Source organism: Ciconia boyciana, chromosome 18 (assembly GCF_034638445.1).
Source record: "Ciconia boyciana chromosome 18, ASM3463844v1, whole genome shotgun sequence".
Lineage (NCBI taxonomy): Eukaryota > Metazoa > Chordata > Aves > Ciconiiformes > Ciconiidae > Ciconia > Ciconia boyciana.
Window position 1 is genome coordinate 6,909,837 of NC_132951.1, and position 15,825 is coordinate 6,925,661.

Sequence of the window (15,825 nt, forward strand, 5' to 3'; positions counted from 1 at the left end):
ACAGTTTGGCTCTATCTGTGATGCCTTAAGCTCTGCCTGCAGTGAGCTCAAACAGGGAAGCAGCTGGAAAAGGTGGCTCTGTCTTCCCTTCCTGCTGAGATATTCAGGGCTTTGGTAAGAGCAGATAAGAAACAACCAATACGTTGGGGTTTCAAAGCTTTACTGCTAAAACCATCTTCTGAAAGAAAACAATCGTACAATCCTTTGGCCACAGAAAGGCAGGAACCTTTCCTCTTCCCCTGCACCCATCTTGCTCCCGTTCTTCCCTGCTAAATAGCAGAAATGAAGTAACTTCCCTTTGTGCCTTAATGAGCCACACACAACTCAAAGGGAACAATGACAGGGGTATGCTCTGTACTTGCAGCTTAGGGGCAAGTTCTAAAGATGTACTACAGTGTGAAGTGCCCCAGAGCCTTCTGCAGGACCTGCCCTTGAGACCTGCCGCATGTGTGTGTGTTTCACTGTTACATGAAACGAGGGGAAGGGTAAAGAGAAGCATTGGTTTGATTCTTATTTCTCACATTTAAAATTGCACAAGGAACTAGCATTCTGCAGACAACTGCTGTGGGTCCCTTCCCACAGGATACCTGGATTTGTTTAGCCTGGGTTCAGCGCTTGTTTCCAGCTGTGATGGCTTTCAAGTTACTTGTTCTCTTCAAGATGTTTGGGACAAACAGGAGCCCCGAGGCTCGCTCAATGCTCTCAATGGGAACCAGGAACCGTTCCAGGGGGATTTTCTCATCCACAGGGCTGTTGGGCATCACATATGAGCGCAACTCAATCTCCCCACTCTCCTTTTCCAAGATGAGCACCTTGAAGAAATGGGTGGGGACGGCCACATTGTTCTTCCCAATGACCTGGTACTTGACGTACATCTTCCCGTCAGCCTCCATCCTGCACCAACAGCAACATCCCATGTCACCCCCTAGTCTAGTGCCACATCTGCCCCCCTCAGCCCTCCACCACCACCCCTAAGAGAGCCCCCATCCCACAGCATGGCAGGGAGCACCCCTACTTCTGCGGTAGGGGTGTAAAAACATTGCTGAAATGGAGGCTCCATGAGACGGTGAGGCTGAGCTGTGTATTGGGTCTGCTCTGCCCAAATCCCTTCCCTGCTGTCTCTCTTTAACAGCCTTTCCAAGCTATTTCCCAATGCTGAAGAGATCTCAACATCAAACAGCCGTTCTTTAGCGCTACATGAAGATCTTTGCAAATAAAGTCATGCTCTTAAGTGGAGAAATAGTCCATGAAATAAAACCTAGAAGCTTTATTCTGCAGGGAAGGGGTCTGCAGTCTGATCTGTTAATCCAGTAATCTACTACTACTAGACCGTTAAGGACTGCAAACAAAAGCAACTTGGTGATGTGGTAGCTCAAGAAACCCACCTTTACTCATGAAATAATCAACTGAATGGGAAATACACAAACTAATCCTAAGCCTAAGAAAGTACCTTGCCACAGAACCTCTGTGCACAGCTGGTCTCACCTACTGAGTGGGGCCTTAGCAGATCACTCCCCTCGGCCTGCTTTCCTCTCCCAGAACAATGCATCTTTCAAGCGTGGTCCCAGCTTGGCCCTCGTGTTTACCTGGGCAGGTAAAGGGGTCCTGTGCAGACATAGACATTCTTGTTGTTCCTTGCCAAGCTTCTGCTGTACTTCTCAAGGTTATTCCAGGCATTCTGGTTTAAATGAGGATCCTAGAAACACAACCAGGGCAACACAGACAGCAAAGTCAGTCGCGGGGGAATTTCTTCACTCTTCAGAGTAATAACACCCGTCTTTTCTGTAACACCTCGCGGCGCCCCAGGCACTTTCCATACAGATCTCCACTATCACCTCTGCTCTGGCAGCTGCGTATGACGAGGTGCTGGTTTGCATACCCAGGAACTGCACCCACTCGCCTCGGACCATGATTTTTGTGAGCATCCACCCGCCCGTTTAACTTTGCTCCTGCAACGAGCTGCACTGAACGACGTCTCTCATGGCTCGAGAGGAGCGCGCAAGCAGGCACGTTTGCAGGATGGCTGTTGTTAAGTTTAGCGGGAAATACAGCACCCCCGGGTGAACTTGGGCGCTTTGGCCCCTCTCTGCCTGAACCGCGACAGGGACAAACCCCACGGCAGAGCCACAGACGCTCCGAGGTGGTTTCCAGCGGGGAGCAGCGTCTGCCCTTGAACACGGGCAGCTCCGCCTTCCCCCCTCCACCCGCCCCGGGCGGGGCGAGTCTCCCTGCGGGCCCCCGGGGCTGCGTGGAGCCGGTGCCCGCGGCGGGTCCTACCTGCGGGGCGATGTTGCTGAGGTAGAAGGTGTCCCGCATGGCTTTCTGGCTCCACTTGTGGTTGGCGGCGGCGGCCAGGTGCCCGCGGTCGAAGCCGCTGCCGCGGTAGTCGGCGTTGGTGGCGCGGTGGTACTCGTGCACCGAGTCGTCCTCCTGGAAGTCGCAGCCGGCGCGGTCGGAGGTGCCGCTGAGCGTCTCCCGGTTGAGCTGCTCGATGACCCAGAGCGCGCTGCGGCTCCGCGGGTCGTAGCACAGCACGTAGGACTCGCGGCTCCGCAGCTGCGCCAGCCCGGGCAGCCCGTACTTGGTCAGCTCGGCCCGCCCCGAGCCCGGCAGCGCCGGCGGACCGGCCGCCGCCACGGCGGGCACCACGGGCAGGCGGCCCAGCAGCCCCTCGGCCGCATCGCCCTCGGCCCGGCGGCGGGCGGTGAGGGCCGCCCCCAGCCCCGCGCCCAGGGCCAGCGAGGCGCCGGGCAGCAGCCACCGGCCCCGCAGCATGGCCGTGCGCTGCGCCGCGGGAGCGGCCGCCGCTTAAACGGGCCGCGGCTTTCCCGCGGCGGCCCTCGCCGCGCTTAGGGCGCCACCCGCGGGAGCATCGCCCCTTTAAGGGCGAGAGGGCGCCGCGGCGCGCAGCGCTGGGCGGGCAGGCTGCGGACCCGCCGGCGGCGACAGAAGCGGCGCCGGCACCGGCGTGCAAAGAAACCATTTTATTAGGACAAATGAGAGAACAGCATTAAACGCGAGGCCCAGAGGCCACGAGAGGGGCTGGAAGGAGAAAGTACAAAAATAAAGACGGGAGCGGGCAGCGGGGCGGGACCCGCGCCTCCCCCCGGCCGGGCAGGATGGCGACCTCCCGGCCCGGTCTGCACTGGCCTCTGCACTGCCCCAGCTCACCCGCGGGTGCCACTCTCCCCCCCCCACACCCCCCCCGAGAGCATCCGCAATTTGCAGTGTTTTTTCCTCGAGGAAAGCCACCGCTCCCCCGGCTGGCCCCACTCCAGCCCGCACCGCGCACCGCACACCGCGGCGGGGTCGGTGAAGGCAAAGCAAAACCATCTCGCCAAAGAGGAGATGGGGATGGAGACGGGTTAGTTTATACACACAAATCCACAGCACGCTCGAGGCCTCCGCTTGCCACGGCTTACTGCTACTGCTCGGTCACTTGGTTCCCCCCAGCCTCCATCACAGAGGGCATTTAGAAATACGGTAGTCATCACCTGTAGCAGCATTAACTCCAAGGTCAACACAGTGAGTCACGTCACCAACAGGACACGTTGAACAGAGCCACCCATTTCGTTAAAGGAAGCATTATAAAAATAGTGTTTAAAAAGAAGCATAAAAGAAGCGAGTTTTAGAGTGATGAAGTGTTCTCTATACCCTGTTCCGGCAATTCTTTCCAGACAAGGTGGGGGGAAAAAAAAAAAAAAAGGTGTTATTTGTTCCTCTCTTTCAGGGAAAGGGCATTTTAGAAGAGCGCTCCAAATGGCAACAAAGTCACTGACACTCTTAAGGGAAAACAGCCTCTGCTTTCTCAAACACCCCAGACTGCCCCAAAGCAACTTCTGGCCTTCGTTCTGCTCACTGCCAAAGCATGAATAATTCTAGGTTAGGTCACAAAATCCAAATTCAAAATCAGTGTTCTGAGTGACTTGATCTCTACTATCAATGACTTGATCTCTACTATCCTGTTGCTTCTACCTCATTGGCAAAGCCACAAAGTTTCCCAAAGCCTGAATTACAGCCAGGTGCAGGTAGAACGGACCTCTTCCTCCCAGGGAAGGCTCATCTCTCCCCACATCCAGCACCGTGTCCTGTTTTTCCTCCCAGTTGAAGATGGGTCCCCTTTCCCCTGCCTGTCTGTAAGGAATGCATTCTAAGAGCTATTTAAACATCCTCTGTTTAGGACCCTATGAAACAAGGGGTCCTCAAGGCACCCCAGACTAACACCTCCCAACCCAAAGAACTGCTGCTTCAGCCACTGCTCCTGCAGCAGATTAGGACTGAAAGAAGTCAGAGGTGGAAATGTCTCAAGGGTGGAGCAGTTGTTACTTGGCCACACAAGCAAGGAACCACTAGTTAAATATCATCTGACCTCAACAACAACAAACACAAACAAACAAACAAATCACCAAAAGCCTTTGAGGAATGAAGCCAAGGAAACTCATGAGGAGATTCAAAAGCTGGTAACAAGACTTTCTTTTCTCCCCTCAGAAAATCTGGTTTTGCTCTTAAAGGAAGGAGAAAGTCTTGGAATAAAGAAATGGATGTCCCAAGTCACTGAAAAGCACAATTCCTTTCAACAGCCCTTTTCAACAGCAGGACAGAACTCCTACCACACAGGAGGGGATAAGGAGGGACATAAAACAGCTTTTCATGTAGGAACCGGCCTGTCGGGGTGTATCAAACTTGTTACAAGTTCTCCCCAAAGAAGAACTCAATCAGTTTAGCAGCCAGTCTGGATAAGGCTAGAGAATTTATCCCAGAGAGCCTTTCCATCAGCTGAACATCTCACTGCATCCCATTAAACCACTGCAGACTCCTTTTAAAAGCATTCACCATCACCCCCTAAAGAGAAGTAAGACAGCACAATATAAGCCCTTCAGCACCTAGGAAGGGAGGAGACAGCCTGACACCCCTACCCAGCCAGCCACCTGCACTGCTACTTGAGTAGCCACCTCCCTGGCATCTTCCTCAAGTGTTTGTAATGCTACAGACCAGCACCTGGCTCAGAGCAGGAGGTCAACCTCAGGGCCCAAACGCTACTCTGAAAACAAGCAGAAGTTCATCTACAAGTAATGCTTTAATCCTAATTTGCCTGCTGCCTTCTCAGGTTATTTTAAGGAGATGTCTAGCTATTCAGAGCAGGAACCCTCATGGATGCTCCTGTTAGCAGTGAGAAAATACAGCATAACGGAATGCTGCACTTGCCAGGGGGACCCAAAATGTACAGTCTAGGTACTCAGGGAGGTGCAAGCAGAGCTTGTACATGGAATGCAAGAGCACTACAGCAGTATTTAGAGCAGTTCGGAAGCAGAAGTGTTTGGAGGAGGTCCAATTCCGCCTAAGAGTTCAACCCTCGGGTTCTACATTTGTGCCCACCAGCTAGCTGTTTGGCCATATGAAGTCTGACTACTGGCCTCTCTACTGCAGGGTACCCAAGAGCTGAGACCATGAGACCACCTGGAATAGCTCAGCGATACAAGGCAGGAAGAACATCCATCCAATGGTTAGAGCAGACAGGATGCTCCATCACACAGCTGTCCTGGTCTATCAGTTCCATATTTCTTGGAGGAAAACTCTACTCTCTAGAAAGGACTGCAGCGGAGAGGGATACTGTTAGCCACAGGTATTAATTACAGATTAAGTCTTCAGTTGCTCTTGCTGCACCACAGCAGCAACACCTGGCTGCACCAGTATCACTCGAGCATCTTCTGAAGAGGCAGAGAGATTGCTTGGGATTGCAAATAAAAGTATAGGTGCATGCATCAACCTGTTCTCCGGTCTCCCCTCCTACCCTTGTGGGAACTACAGTAGCCTGTAAAGAACTGGCCTTCAGTGAAGGAAACAACACTAGTAAAAAAGCTGAAGGCTGACAACATCCGTCCTGTTAGGGCAATTCGAGGCCATCAGCAGCTTAAGCAGACCTTACAAAGATGACTGACCTTTAACAAATCAATACTCATAAATACCGAAAACTGCAGTGTCAAACAGCTATGCAGAGGTGAGCCAGGATAGGACAGAAAGAAAAGGAAAAGCACGCTGGATTAGTGTTCACTCAAGATCTTCTGCACAATCCAAGCACCTGGGTGTTGGCAGTTTCTCCCTCTGAGGATTACAGTTTCTGATGAGCTTGACACTGCTGGCAGGTTAGCAGTTCTCCCCATAGTTTGTCTTAGTCGATGTTCACCTGATCCTGCTCCATTGTATTTGAAATGCAGCAGCTTCCCTCGCAGGAGGGCAGGTGTCCAACTCAGGACTGCAACTCCAACAGGACTGGTAGACAGAAAAGTGGATCAGCCCCAGCAGTCAGCTAATGACTGAAATGCTTGTATGCCCACTGGATTACACCAGAAGACTCTTAATTGTAGGCTGGACCTGTACCTTGTCTCATCCTGACAAAAAGTACTATGAGACAGCATCAAGGTTACCATGACCAGAGCTTATGCAGGGTAATATTATGCAAGCCACTGAGGCAGAAAACCCCAGTGCCATGCCTGTATAAGCCCTTAAATACGTCTGTCTTCATTGCACATGACTAGATGTCCATTTCTTGTATTTCAGAATCCTGATTGTACCTGGATATGCTCCAGTTCAGAGCCAGGAAAGCAGCTTGAGGCCCCCCTGCAGCAACAAGCTCCTACTCTAAGGCTGTGCATAATAAGGCTTGACTTCAAACTACACTTCACTCATTGATTAAAACCACCACAGTCTTGCTTTCAAGGAGGCCTTGTTGATAGGGCGATTCTGGATTCAGGCAGTCGCAGTGCACAAAGCCGCCAGCTGTAATCATGTCCTCTCATCTCAGCTTCTCAAGGTCTCTTTCCCAGGCAAAGAGGTTCAAACTGCTGGATATCGGACAACAATCACCAGAAACTGATGCAATCATCTTCTTTGCACACCCCAGGGATGGCCGAGTGCAGACACGAGGGAGAAGAATCCAGAAGCTACTTGAATGGCAGGATGTGTGACTTCATTGGAATACATTCTATTCACAGGAGGAAGATCCTTCTATACTCACCCACCAAAATCCACTGGACTCAGCCTGTCCCTTCCCCATCAGAAGTTACTCCATGTGTTACTTCCATGATACAGGAGTCCATCCCTTCAGGGATATGCAGACAGATGGTTTCTTTCTCCCCAAACTTAAAGTCATTAAAAAAGATACAAAGAACTGCTTTTGGCAGCATAGAGGCATTTGAGATTTGAAAAAATCTGGAGCGCAGGACCCAAGTAGATGGGGAAGTAATCAGTCCTTGAGCTAATAAATAGAGTAGAATGAAGTCTTCAAGGTGGCCAGTAGCCCAAACACAAAACCTGAAGTCCTGCAGAGACCACTAGGAGCTTTAATGCACCACAATGCATAGGGGCATCTCCTGGGATCCACTGCCATACAGTTTCTCTGACACCTTTTGTTAGGCTCATGGACTATTTAGAATCTTGAAGTTCCTTTGCCTTCTTCAAAATCAGGTGAACATCAGAGATAGGATAATCCTGTGCCAAAGAAACAAAGTGATATAAGTGACTACCTAACATTTCTCATACACATTGTTTCACTTAAGCAGGGCAAACCTTGACAACGGCATTCTTGGCCTGTTATAACATACAGCCACATTCAGTTACTCCTCTAACAGCTAACAGTTTCCTGTTTTGTAACTGATCAAGCCTCAATACCCTTCAAGAAGTTTTTTTTAAATTCGTCCTCCCAGGGTAGTAAGCTGGCCTGCTACAAGGGCTATCTTCATGCCAGAAAGCCTTATCAGAGCCAGTACCTTGCACAGCCCAAAGCAGGCACTAGCAGAATCAGAGATATGCTACTGTTCAGTGCAGGTGTTTCCAACCTTGGGCTCTCACAGATCTCAGAACTAAACAAAAGCCTCTGGCCAATAAATTTAACACTGTTACCTAGGGTTTCACATCTTTGCTGGGAAATATTAAATTTTTTGCAAACCAAAAGACATTAAAAACCTCTAGTCTATGACAATTTCTCTGTAGGCTGGAATGGGTGCATAAGCAAAAGATTCACACGTCCAGTAATGAGCATGCTGTAAGATCCCTTAAGACTTTTCTGCATGCAAATATCAGAAATCTAGTACTTCTCTTCAGCCAGGCATAACCTCTCTCATACCATCACCCTCTCTCACAGTACTTTTAAGACTCTTCAAATTGCTCCCTATGCCCACTACATTTAATCCTTACCTGTAGCAGCCTCATGTTCAGAGTGAAGTCTCCTTCCAGCAACTGATCCCGGATTAGTCTGAAAGATGAAAGTTATTGCAGCTACTTTTGACTCTTTACAGAGAAACTTTAAAAACAGACTACACTGTGCCCTTATAGAGGCTTTTGAAAACACTTTTGCTACCATTGTAACAAGTGACTATAACCTATTCACCAGAGGCCTTAACACATGCCTACAGAAGACTCCTGGATCCACAGATTTAGGTAGAGGAGGGAAAGATAAGAGCAGGAAGGCTACCTATGTACTTACGTCAACATGGCACAACAGACGAGCAGAAGAAAATCGAAGCGTTTATCATCAGCAAAGAGGGAGTCCCAGATACGGATGACATCTGGCAGCAGGAACTCTTGGGACAAGAGCAGTGTCAGCCAGCGGAAGGCAAAGAACTGGGGTTTGATGTTCTGTTCTTGCTGTTAGACATGCACCAGGCAAAGAATGAATACGTGCTCTCAGCCAGTTCCCTACAAGTAAGAGATGCACCCCATGTTTCCATCCCCATCTCCACCCTGATATAGCTCTAAGCTGCCAAGTCGCACTGCAACGTCAGCAAACCCACTGCCTCCTTTGAAGACTCTCACATTCAAGCTAGATTGAGAGACTCGTGCAGCCATGCCCCATGTCTACAGACAAGCCAGAAAATGCTCCTCTGTCCACAACATGGAGTAAAGGAAGCTTTTCTTCCTAAAGGCACTATTTCTGTCAGTTCCGTTAAACTTGCCAAGTAATTTTAATGTTCCCATTTGAACAGCATTTTATCTGCAAAGCTGCAGCCCTCCCCCTCCAGCAGAGGCACTGTTTTGTCAGGATTTCCTCTCCTTTCCAGAAGCCCTGTATTTATCAAAAAGTTTACTATTGACAAAAAGAAACAAAGATGAAACAGAGTTCACACTGATGGTCAGTAAAACATACTGTAAGCACTCTAGCCTGAAGCTTTCTTGTTTTCTGCTGTCAGATCCAAGGGACCATAAGTTTAATCAAGGTTAAACGAGTTCAGGATCCTGCTGATATTCTTAAGGACCAGCTGCTGCATGGCCAAGACCATTTCCTGTCAGCCAAACAGTAAGCAGTTTATTTTCTCCCCACTGAATCAGCCACCAGCCAACACTGTGGGTCGTTTCACTGTGCTGACAAACCATCTTTTGGATTCTAAAAGAAATATACTCCAATTTTTCTAAACACAAAAAAAGTCTCAGTGTGATTTGGTGAAGGTTGGAGTAACAAGAACAGCTTTCCCCTTCCAAATTCTTCTTGGACTTTCACACCAAATGGGCTACAAGACCCAAAGATGTTTTCAACAAAAGCTGCCTTCTACATGTTCTACAAAACCCACATCAACCCAAGGCACTCAGAGACCCTTGCATGAAGGGGAATGATAGAGTTAGGTGGGCGGGACGGTCCAGCTTGCTGGATTTCAGTTTACTTCTGGAACGATCTCCACACAGTTTAAGTTAGTGCTGTCAGGACAGCCAGTGGCAATAGAAGTGTGTGCATGGAGGGGGGGCTGGTTTTTGTTTTGTTCTTAAAGACAGAGACACAATTCCTGTAACCTCAAATTCCAAGGAACTCTACAGCAAAACTCATGTTTTGCTTGATGATTAGAAGAGAGTAAAGACTCCAGCTCCAACTAGGCCTCAATTCAGGTGACCAGGGATCATGGCCAAGTCACTTCGGACTCACAGCTGGCAGCTTTGCAACAACTATTGTTTGCTTTCACAGTCAGGCAGGGGAGGAAAGCCTTGCTGCGTCAGCTCGCTCTAGGCTTACTCCAAGGAGAAGTTGTTTCAGCTCATAGATAAGAGAGCCTCTATGCCCTATAGGCAAAGCCCTTCATACACTCTTTCAACTTTTCTATTCAAGCACAGTAACAGTTTAACAAAATTGGTTGACATTTAAATGCACTATTAAGCTTCACTCCTCGCATTCCAACAGAGACTCAGAGAAACACCTAGCTCCTCACCAGTTTCAAATACAGCTCCACATCTTTTTCCTTCAGGGTAGAGTAGACCTTCTCCATTTTGTAGGTAATACCACACTGAGAATCATCCAGGCTCTTAATGAAGTTGTCCCGAATTTCAGCCATTAGATTAGTAAAGCAGAAAAACGTGTCTGCTTCAGCATGTTCTGGGGGGGAGGGAAAAAAAATTTAAATGATGGAGGAATAGAGGAAGCATCACTGACAGAGGCACACAGACTTAGAACTGTTCTTGCTCCATAATCTGGTTGCTGTACTGGATTCAAGCAGCAGATCCCACAAGATCTCGGCTTGCTTGGTCTGGGACAAGACTAGACTTTTTTTTTTTTAACTAGAAATGTCTACACGGCCACTGCAAATATAGCCCGTGTGGAACACAAGGTCTTCATGACATCGGGTCACAAACCGGTTATCTATGCCCAAGAACACCATCTACTCTCGCCACCATCCGCACACACCCTCGGAGCTGCCGTGAAGTAGAAGCAACTGGCAAAGTACTCCCATTCCATTCTTTTCTTACCAGGTATATATGGTACGAGGAAACAAGAGCTTCTAAAGGGATTTTAAGTTTCAAAACATGCATGCAAACCCATACAAAACCAAACAAAATCCATGCAAAACAAACAAAAACCCCTCAAAAATCCTCACTTCCCGTGTCCTCACCATCACAGCCCATTCAGTTTCTATGAATTCGCTGTGGTCCCCAAAACTCCTTTCTTGCTGTATTTACTTTTTGGCCCCAATCAGTCAAAACAGAGTTGTTTAGAGAGAGTCTTATTCCCAAAACAGTTCTTTACACAGAGAGCATGCAGTACAACAGCCATTACTGAGCGACCAAGAGTCTCTCACCTTTCCATTCACTGTTAGGATCTGTAGCAAAGGTGTAGTAAAGAGGCCCCACGATTTCATTCATCCCCTGAACGTACGCTATCCCAGGGTTCAGCTTGGCGTAGATGAACAGGATTCGCTCCACCACTTCCCAGTGAGCTTCACAGCCGTTGGGCAGAACTTCATACTCACTCAGAGAATTAGGAGTTGTTTTAAGAGGGGAGCTCACCTGAAGAGCAAGGCAAGACTAGGGCTGGCACAGATAGTTTTGTACACATGACAAGCTTGGCTTTTAATACACATAGCCCCCCAAAAGATTTGGGCAGCTTATACCAAGCAGGCAGGTGTTCACAGAAACCAAGACAAGTAACTCGGGAAGCACAAAGGCACTGAAATCCTAGTGCTGACTATCCCTGAAGAACAAAGCAGTCTGTGCAGCAACAGACAGTTCCCCTGAGTCACTGTACCACTTGATCCCATGCAGTAAGAAACCACAGCAGTTCCACTTTTTTTTAGTAGTATGAGGAAAAGTATAGATCTGCTGTGGTAGCAGCCACCTTCCCCAACAGCATGTGGCACTTGTGCTATAATGCTCATGAAAGAGGAAAGAGACAACACACATTTTCCTAATTGCAGGTTTACGAGATCCAGTCCTGGAAGACTATGTAAAAAATTCAACTTCAGTAAATTAAGCCTTCAGTGATTTGTTCCCATACAGAAAGACACGTCAAGCATAAAATACTCACATCTTCCTGCAACTCCAACTTCCACCAGAAGTCAGGAAAAAATAATCCTTAAAATTCAATACACCTATAATTCCCTACTAACTGTCAGGCACGTCAACTGGTTCTACAAAGCTGTCTAGCCAACAGAATACACAGTACCTGCTGGGGTATCTGCTTAATTCAACCGCACAAGCAGAGAGAGAAACAGAAAAAAGCCTGACAAACACCCTTCCCCTTATCAGCTAAGATGCCTTGCGCCACGGACAGCCACCACCTAGATCTCACATTTGTAACCCCGCTGCGGTTTCGCGCCACCGTCTGCGACTTGAGTGTGGTCTGCTCCACCCGCTTGCGCAGCGTCTCAAACTCATTTTGGGGGTCCAGGATTAAAAGGCAGGGGTAGTCCGTTGGGCGCTGGAAGAATGCCATGTCAGGGTACAGCCTCCTAGGATGGATACAGAAGGAAATCAGGCATAAGAAGAAGGAAGTACATGCCCCATGTTGAATGGGAAGCTCGGTTTAATATTAAACTTCGTTTTCAAAGTACAAAGTGTTAACCAAACCACCCGGGTTCAGAAGCTCGAGTCATTATGCCTCACACACCTGACATCTTTGTCTATCTGGAGAAGCACTTCATTATCCTTGAAGTAAGTATTCCATCGACTGTCTGGATTTGGATTGAGGGGCTAAAGAAATAAACAACAGAAACAGAACAAGCATGTTTCACGTGTATCAAAATCCTCAGTAAATATACAATGATTTAACACTTCTGCTGTCTCTCTGACATCTAGTATGAGCGCACTCCTAGCACATCAGGTTTAATTTTTTCTCTCACTAGCTATGTTTAGTGATGTTTCTTCACACAGTGTGCAGGAAGCAGATCAGAGCTTGTGAAACGAGTGAGCATGCAGGTTCACTTAGAGAGGCAGAAGTCAACATTTCCAATCCCTTTTCACCTGTCTCTTAATGACTTTGTTCCCAAATCAGCTATCCTGTCCTGTGTCAACAGGATTCCTGAGTGAAGCTCCAACCTGCACAACAGAGATGGTCTTTGTGCTTAGGGTAAGAGTTACCCACCCACACAGTGCCTAGGTGTTGTGGTTATTAGTTACAAGTATCCCCCTCTATCCCAGCTCCGAGAAGGCTGATTAAGCACCACCGTTGTGCCCAGGAAAAAGGAAATACATACCAATACGAACAGCCTATCCTTTATCTGACCAGTTTTCCAATATGACAAACTTAACTACCCCTCCATGCACACCTTCCTCTCTCCAGATCAAGATCCGTGCAAAGTTAACAACTAACCCAGAGAAGAGGCCGGGGCGGGGGGGGGAAGCAAGCAATGTTCCAAGAGATTCAAAGATCACTGTAACCTGCCAACATGTGGAATGTTACAAACATGCTACTTTTACAGCACCAAGGCCTCCAGAGATCACAGCGGCACAGATGACTGTACGCTGGCAGAGAAGTTAATGTTCAGGACAAGTCATGGAAGCAATTGTATCATTTTACAGACTCTTCTGATCAGTTACTTCATTCCCTCCCCCAACATGCACTCTTAACAGCACTTTTAGAGAAGGAAAAAGCCAAGGGATGCAAGAAGTAGTCAATTAAAAAAAAAAGCCAGCAGCAGAACTAGAAATAAGTGAGTCTCTTTCTTGCCTTCCATGCCATAGTCCAACTTGACTCTCCTGCTTCTTTTATATTCTCTGTTCAGAGCAGCCTGCTCTGAGTCCACCCGTGGACCTCACTCCCCAGGAGAGCATCTCTTTGCTAAAGGTACCTCTTGTGAGCCTCTCCCTTTTCCTAGGGGACCCGTAGCCTGGGTAGCTAGCCCCAAAGGAGAGGAGAAGGGATTTGCAAAGCTGAAAACAGCTCTCTTCAGAACTATTGGTGCTTTGCCAATAATTCACAGTGAAGGCTACTAAGACACAAGCACCAGGCTGGTACCTAGGAACCAGTGCTCCTGCTAGCAGGGCAAAGTTCTCTCAGTCCAAGAACAGAGCCAAGAGCAGCCCAGGGGTCCAGACTCCAGAACAACGGTTTATAGCTCTGGGGAATTTTCTGCAACACAAAGGCTTAACAGCACTTACATGATCTTCTAAAGTCACATCTTCCCTTGAAACACCCAGGTTGGCTTTGGCAATCCCAGGCTGGATAATCATTTCCTTTAGGAACTGGGAATACAGATCCCTTACGGAAGAAAAGAGGAATTTGCAATGAAGCAGAAGATTAAGTCAACATAAGCACCCAGACTGAGTTAAAACAGATCTCTCTGTACCACCCTGCTCAGCCAGAAGGCATTTGATTTTCTCTTCAGTTGAGTTCAGCTGAAGAGGTCAATCCACCAGACCCAAGAGACAGCCTCCAGAACAGTGCATTCCACATGAGAACAATTTATTTTTATGAAGGTACTTAATTATTTAAGGAACTATTCTCCTTCTCCACGGATATCATTAGAAATAAAGGAGCAAGTACTGATGTCCTCACCTCTGTTTCTTCAGCAAAGAGCTCCATAAGGCTTTCTCTAAAGGGAGGTAGTTCAGAAGTATCTGTAGAGAAGACAGATGCACACAAATTAGTATTTGGAGAATAAGCTATTATACCTGTAATATGAGCAAACCAAACGCAGCAGCTAGAACTGGCTATATGAAAATACTGGGAGCTTTCTCCAAGAAGCCTAGTACTTTGCCAAGTGACAGTCAGAAATATTTCTGGGACTGGTTTTCAACACAGACCTATTTGTAGGAATGATCAATAGCAAACCCGACTGAAATGCCCTCCTAGCTGAATGCAAAGAGCAGCCAGCCACTTTCTGTCATCCAAAGAGATGGCTGTCCTGCCTCAGTAAATGCTATTGCAATTGTGCCAGTGCTGATCTCCACAAATTATTGTTGATTTTGAGTGGCTTTTAAGCTCTGGATTTTTTTTTTGTTTACAATTTTAAGTGCCCAAAAATACTACGTGTACTTAAGCAACCCAAAGCATCACTCGCAAGAAACAAAAGCACCCCAAGCAAAACCCACCTTCCAGCACAGACAGCGCAGCCCACCATCAAAGGGAATTCCTGTGGAACATCAGGCAGAGAAATAACTATGTTAGCCCCAGTCTCCTCACCATGGTTTGCTAACATCACCACACAAACAGGCAAGGCAGCACTTTTCCTCCCCAGGGGGGAAGAAGTTTTCACAGGGATGCTACAGGGGTTATACACAGTGCCAAACTTGCCGGTGCCTCCCACGGGGGAAGGTGCCTGCGGCAGACGTTGGAAGCAGAAAGCTGGGGACCGTGCAGGTGATGGACAGGACACAACAGAAGCAATGAAACCCACAAGCAACTCAGAGAGGGGAAAGGAAGGGTTTGCCTGGGAGTCTGTGGCTGTGCTCAAAGGCCGGGTGGGGACCTCTGTGGCCTGACAGAGCTCGGGCTTGAAAACACACACGCCAGCCTCGGCTTCCAACACCGACCGCTTCACCACAGCTCCAGGAGGGGATTACTTGGCGGTAGCTGAGGTGGCCTTCAGCCGTCGGGCCTGACACCCCGTGCCTGCGCCTTCAGGCGTCCCGAGCCCCGCGGGGGCGGCACCAGCCCCGGGCCACCGCCGGCAGGAGCCTCCCCCCGGGGCTGGGGCCGTGCCCAGTGCCCTCCTGCCCAGGCCGGGGCCGGTCCCCACACCTCCCCGGGCCACTCACCGCTGAAGCAGAGGTCGCGGAGCTTGGCCAGAGCCACCGTGGGTTCGCCGAGCACCTCTTGGAAGTCCGCGATCCTGAGGGGAGGGGAGCCGCGGCCGTTATAACATTTGTTACCGGCACCCCCCGACCCCACGGAGCCCTCCCCCCACAGCCCCAGCAGCCGAAGGGCCCCAACACCGACCTGCTCTGGTGCAACCGCGACATGGCGGCCCCCCGCGCCCCTTCCCCGCGCGCCGCATAAACGCTCCGGCTGGAAACCCTGCCCGCGGGGGTGGGCGGGCTTTCACAGACCACGCCCCCAAACCACGCCCCCCAACCAGCGGTGGCTCCGCCCCCGCGGCCGCCTCAACCCGCCGGCGTGTTCCCGCCCGCCCG

General features: G+C 49.2%; 2 protein-coding genes across 2 annotated transcripts; both read right to left on the minus strand.

Annotated features, from left to right (window-relative positions):
* Positions 1 to 143: 143 nt before the first annotated feature.
* ENDOG (endonuclease G) lies at positions 144 to 2,936 on the minus strand. The gene is made up of 3 exons (XM_072883500.1): positions 2,278 to 2,936; positions 1,587 to 1,696; positions 144 to 894 (listed from the first exon to the last, which is right to left on the minus strand). The coding sequence occupies exons 1-3, from the start codon at positions 2,773 to 2,775 to the stop codon at positions 609 to 611; spliced, it is 894 nt and encodes a 297-aa protein (XP_072739601.1). The 5' UTR covers positions 2,776 to 2,936; the 3' UTR covers positions 144 to 608.
* A 33-nt stretch (positions 2,937 to 2,969) lies between these two features.
* TBC1D13 (TBC1 domain family member 13) lies at positions 2,970 to 15,728 on the minus strand. The gene is made up of 12 exons (XM_072883499.1): positions 15,632 to 15,728; positions 15,451 to 15,524; positions 14,785 to 14,825; positions 14,249 to 14,310; positions 13,852 to 13,951; positions 12,362 to 12,444; positions 12,044 to 12,203; positions 11,055 to 11,262; positions 10,191 to 10,354; positions 8,483 to 8,643; positions 8,194 to 8,251; positions 2,970 to 7,488 (listed from the first exon to the last, which is right to left on the minus strand). Exons 1-12 carry the CDS (start codon positions 15,652 to 15,654, stop codon positions 7,423 to 7,425), a joined length of 1,200 nt encoding a protein of 399 aa, XP_072739600.1. The 5' UTR covers positions 15,655 to 15,728; the 3' UTR covers positions 2,970 to 7,422.
* Between the last annotated feature and the right edge of the window lie 97 nt (positions 15,729 to 15,825).

Bases quoted from the DNA above. Each gene is read 5' to 3' on its own strand.
- TBC1D13 (XM_072883499.1), bottom strand. From the start codon at position 15,654: ATGTCGCGGTTGCACCAGAGCAG. The intron at 12,204-12,361 runs GTGTGTGAGGCA...TATCCATCCTAG, and splicing joins CAGATAGACAAAGATGTCAG to GAGGCTGTACCCTGACATGG. The intron at 10,355-11,054 runs GTGAGAGACTCT...CCTCCCCCCCAG, and splicing joins TCCTAACAGTGAATGGAAAG to AACATGCTGAAGCAGACACG.
- ENDOG (XM_072883500.1), bottom strand. From the start codon at position 2,775: ATGCTGCGGGGCCGGTGGCTGCTGCCCGGCGCCTCGCTGGCCCTGGGC. The intron at 1,697-2,277 runs GTAGGACCCGCC...TTGTGTTTCTAG, and splicing joins TCAGCAACATCGCCCCGCAG to GATCCTCATTTAAACCAGAA. The intron at 895-1,586 runs GTAAACACGAGG...CTGTTGGTGCAG, and splicing joins GGACCCCTTTACCTGCCCAG to GATGGAGGCTGACGGGAAGA.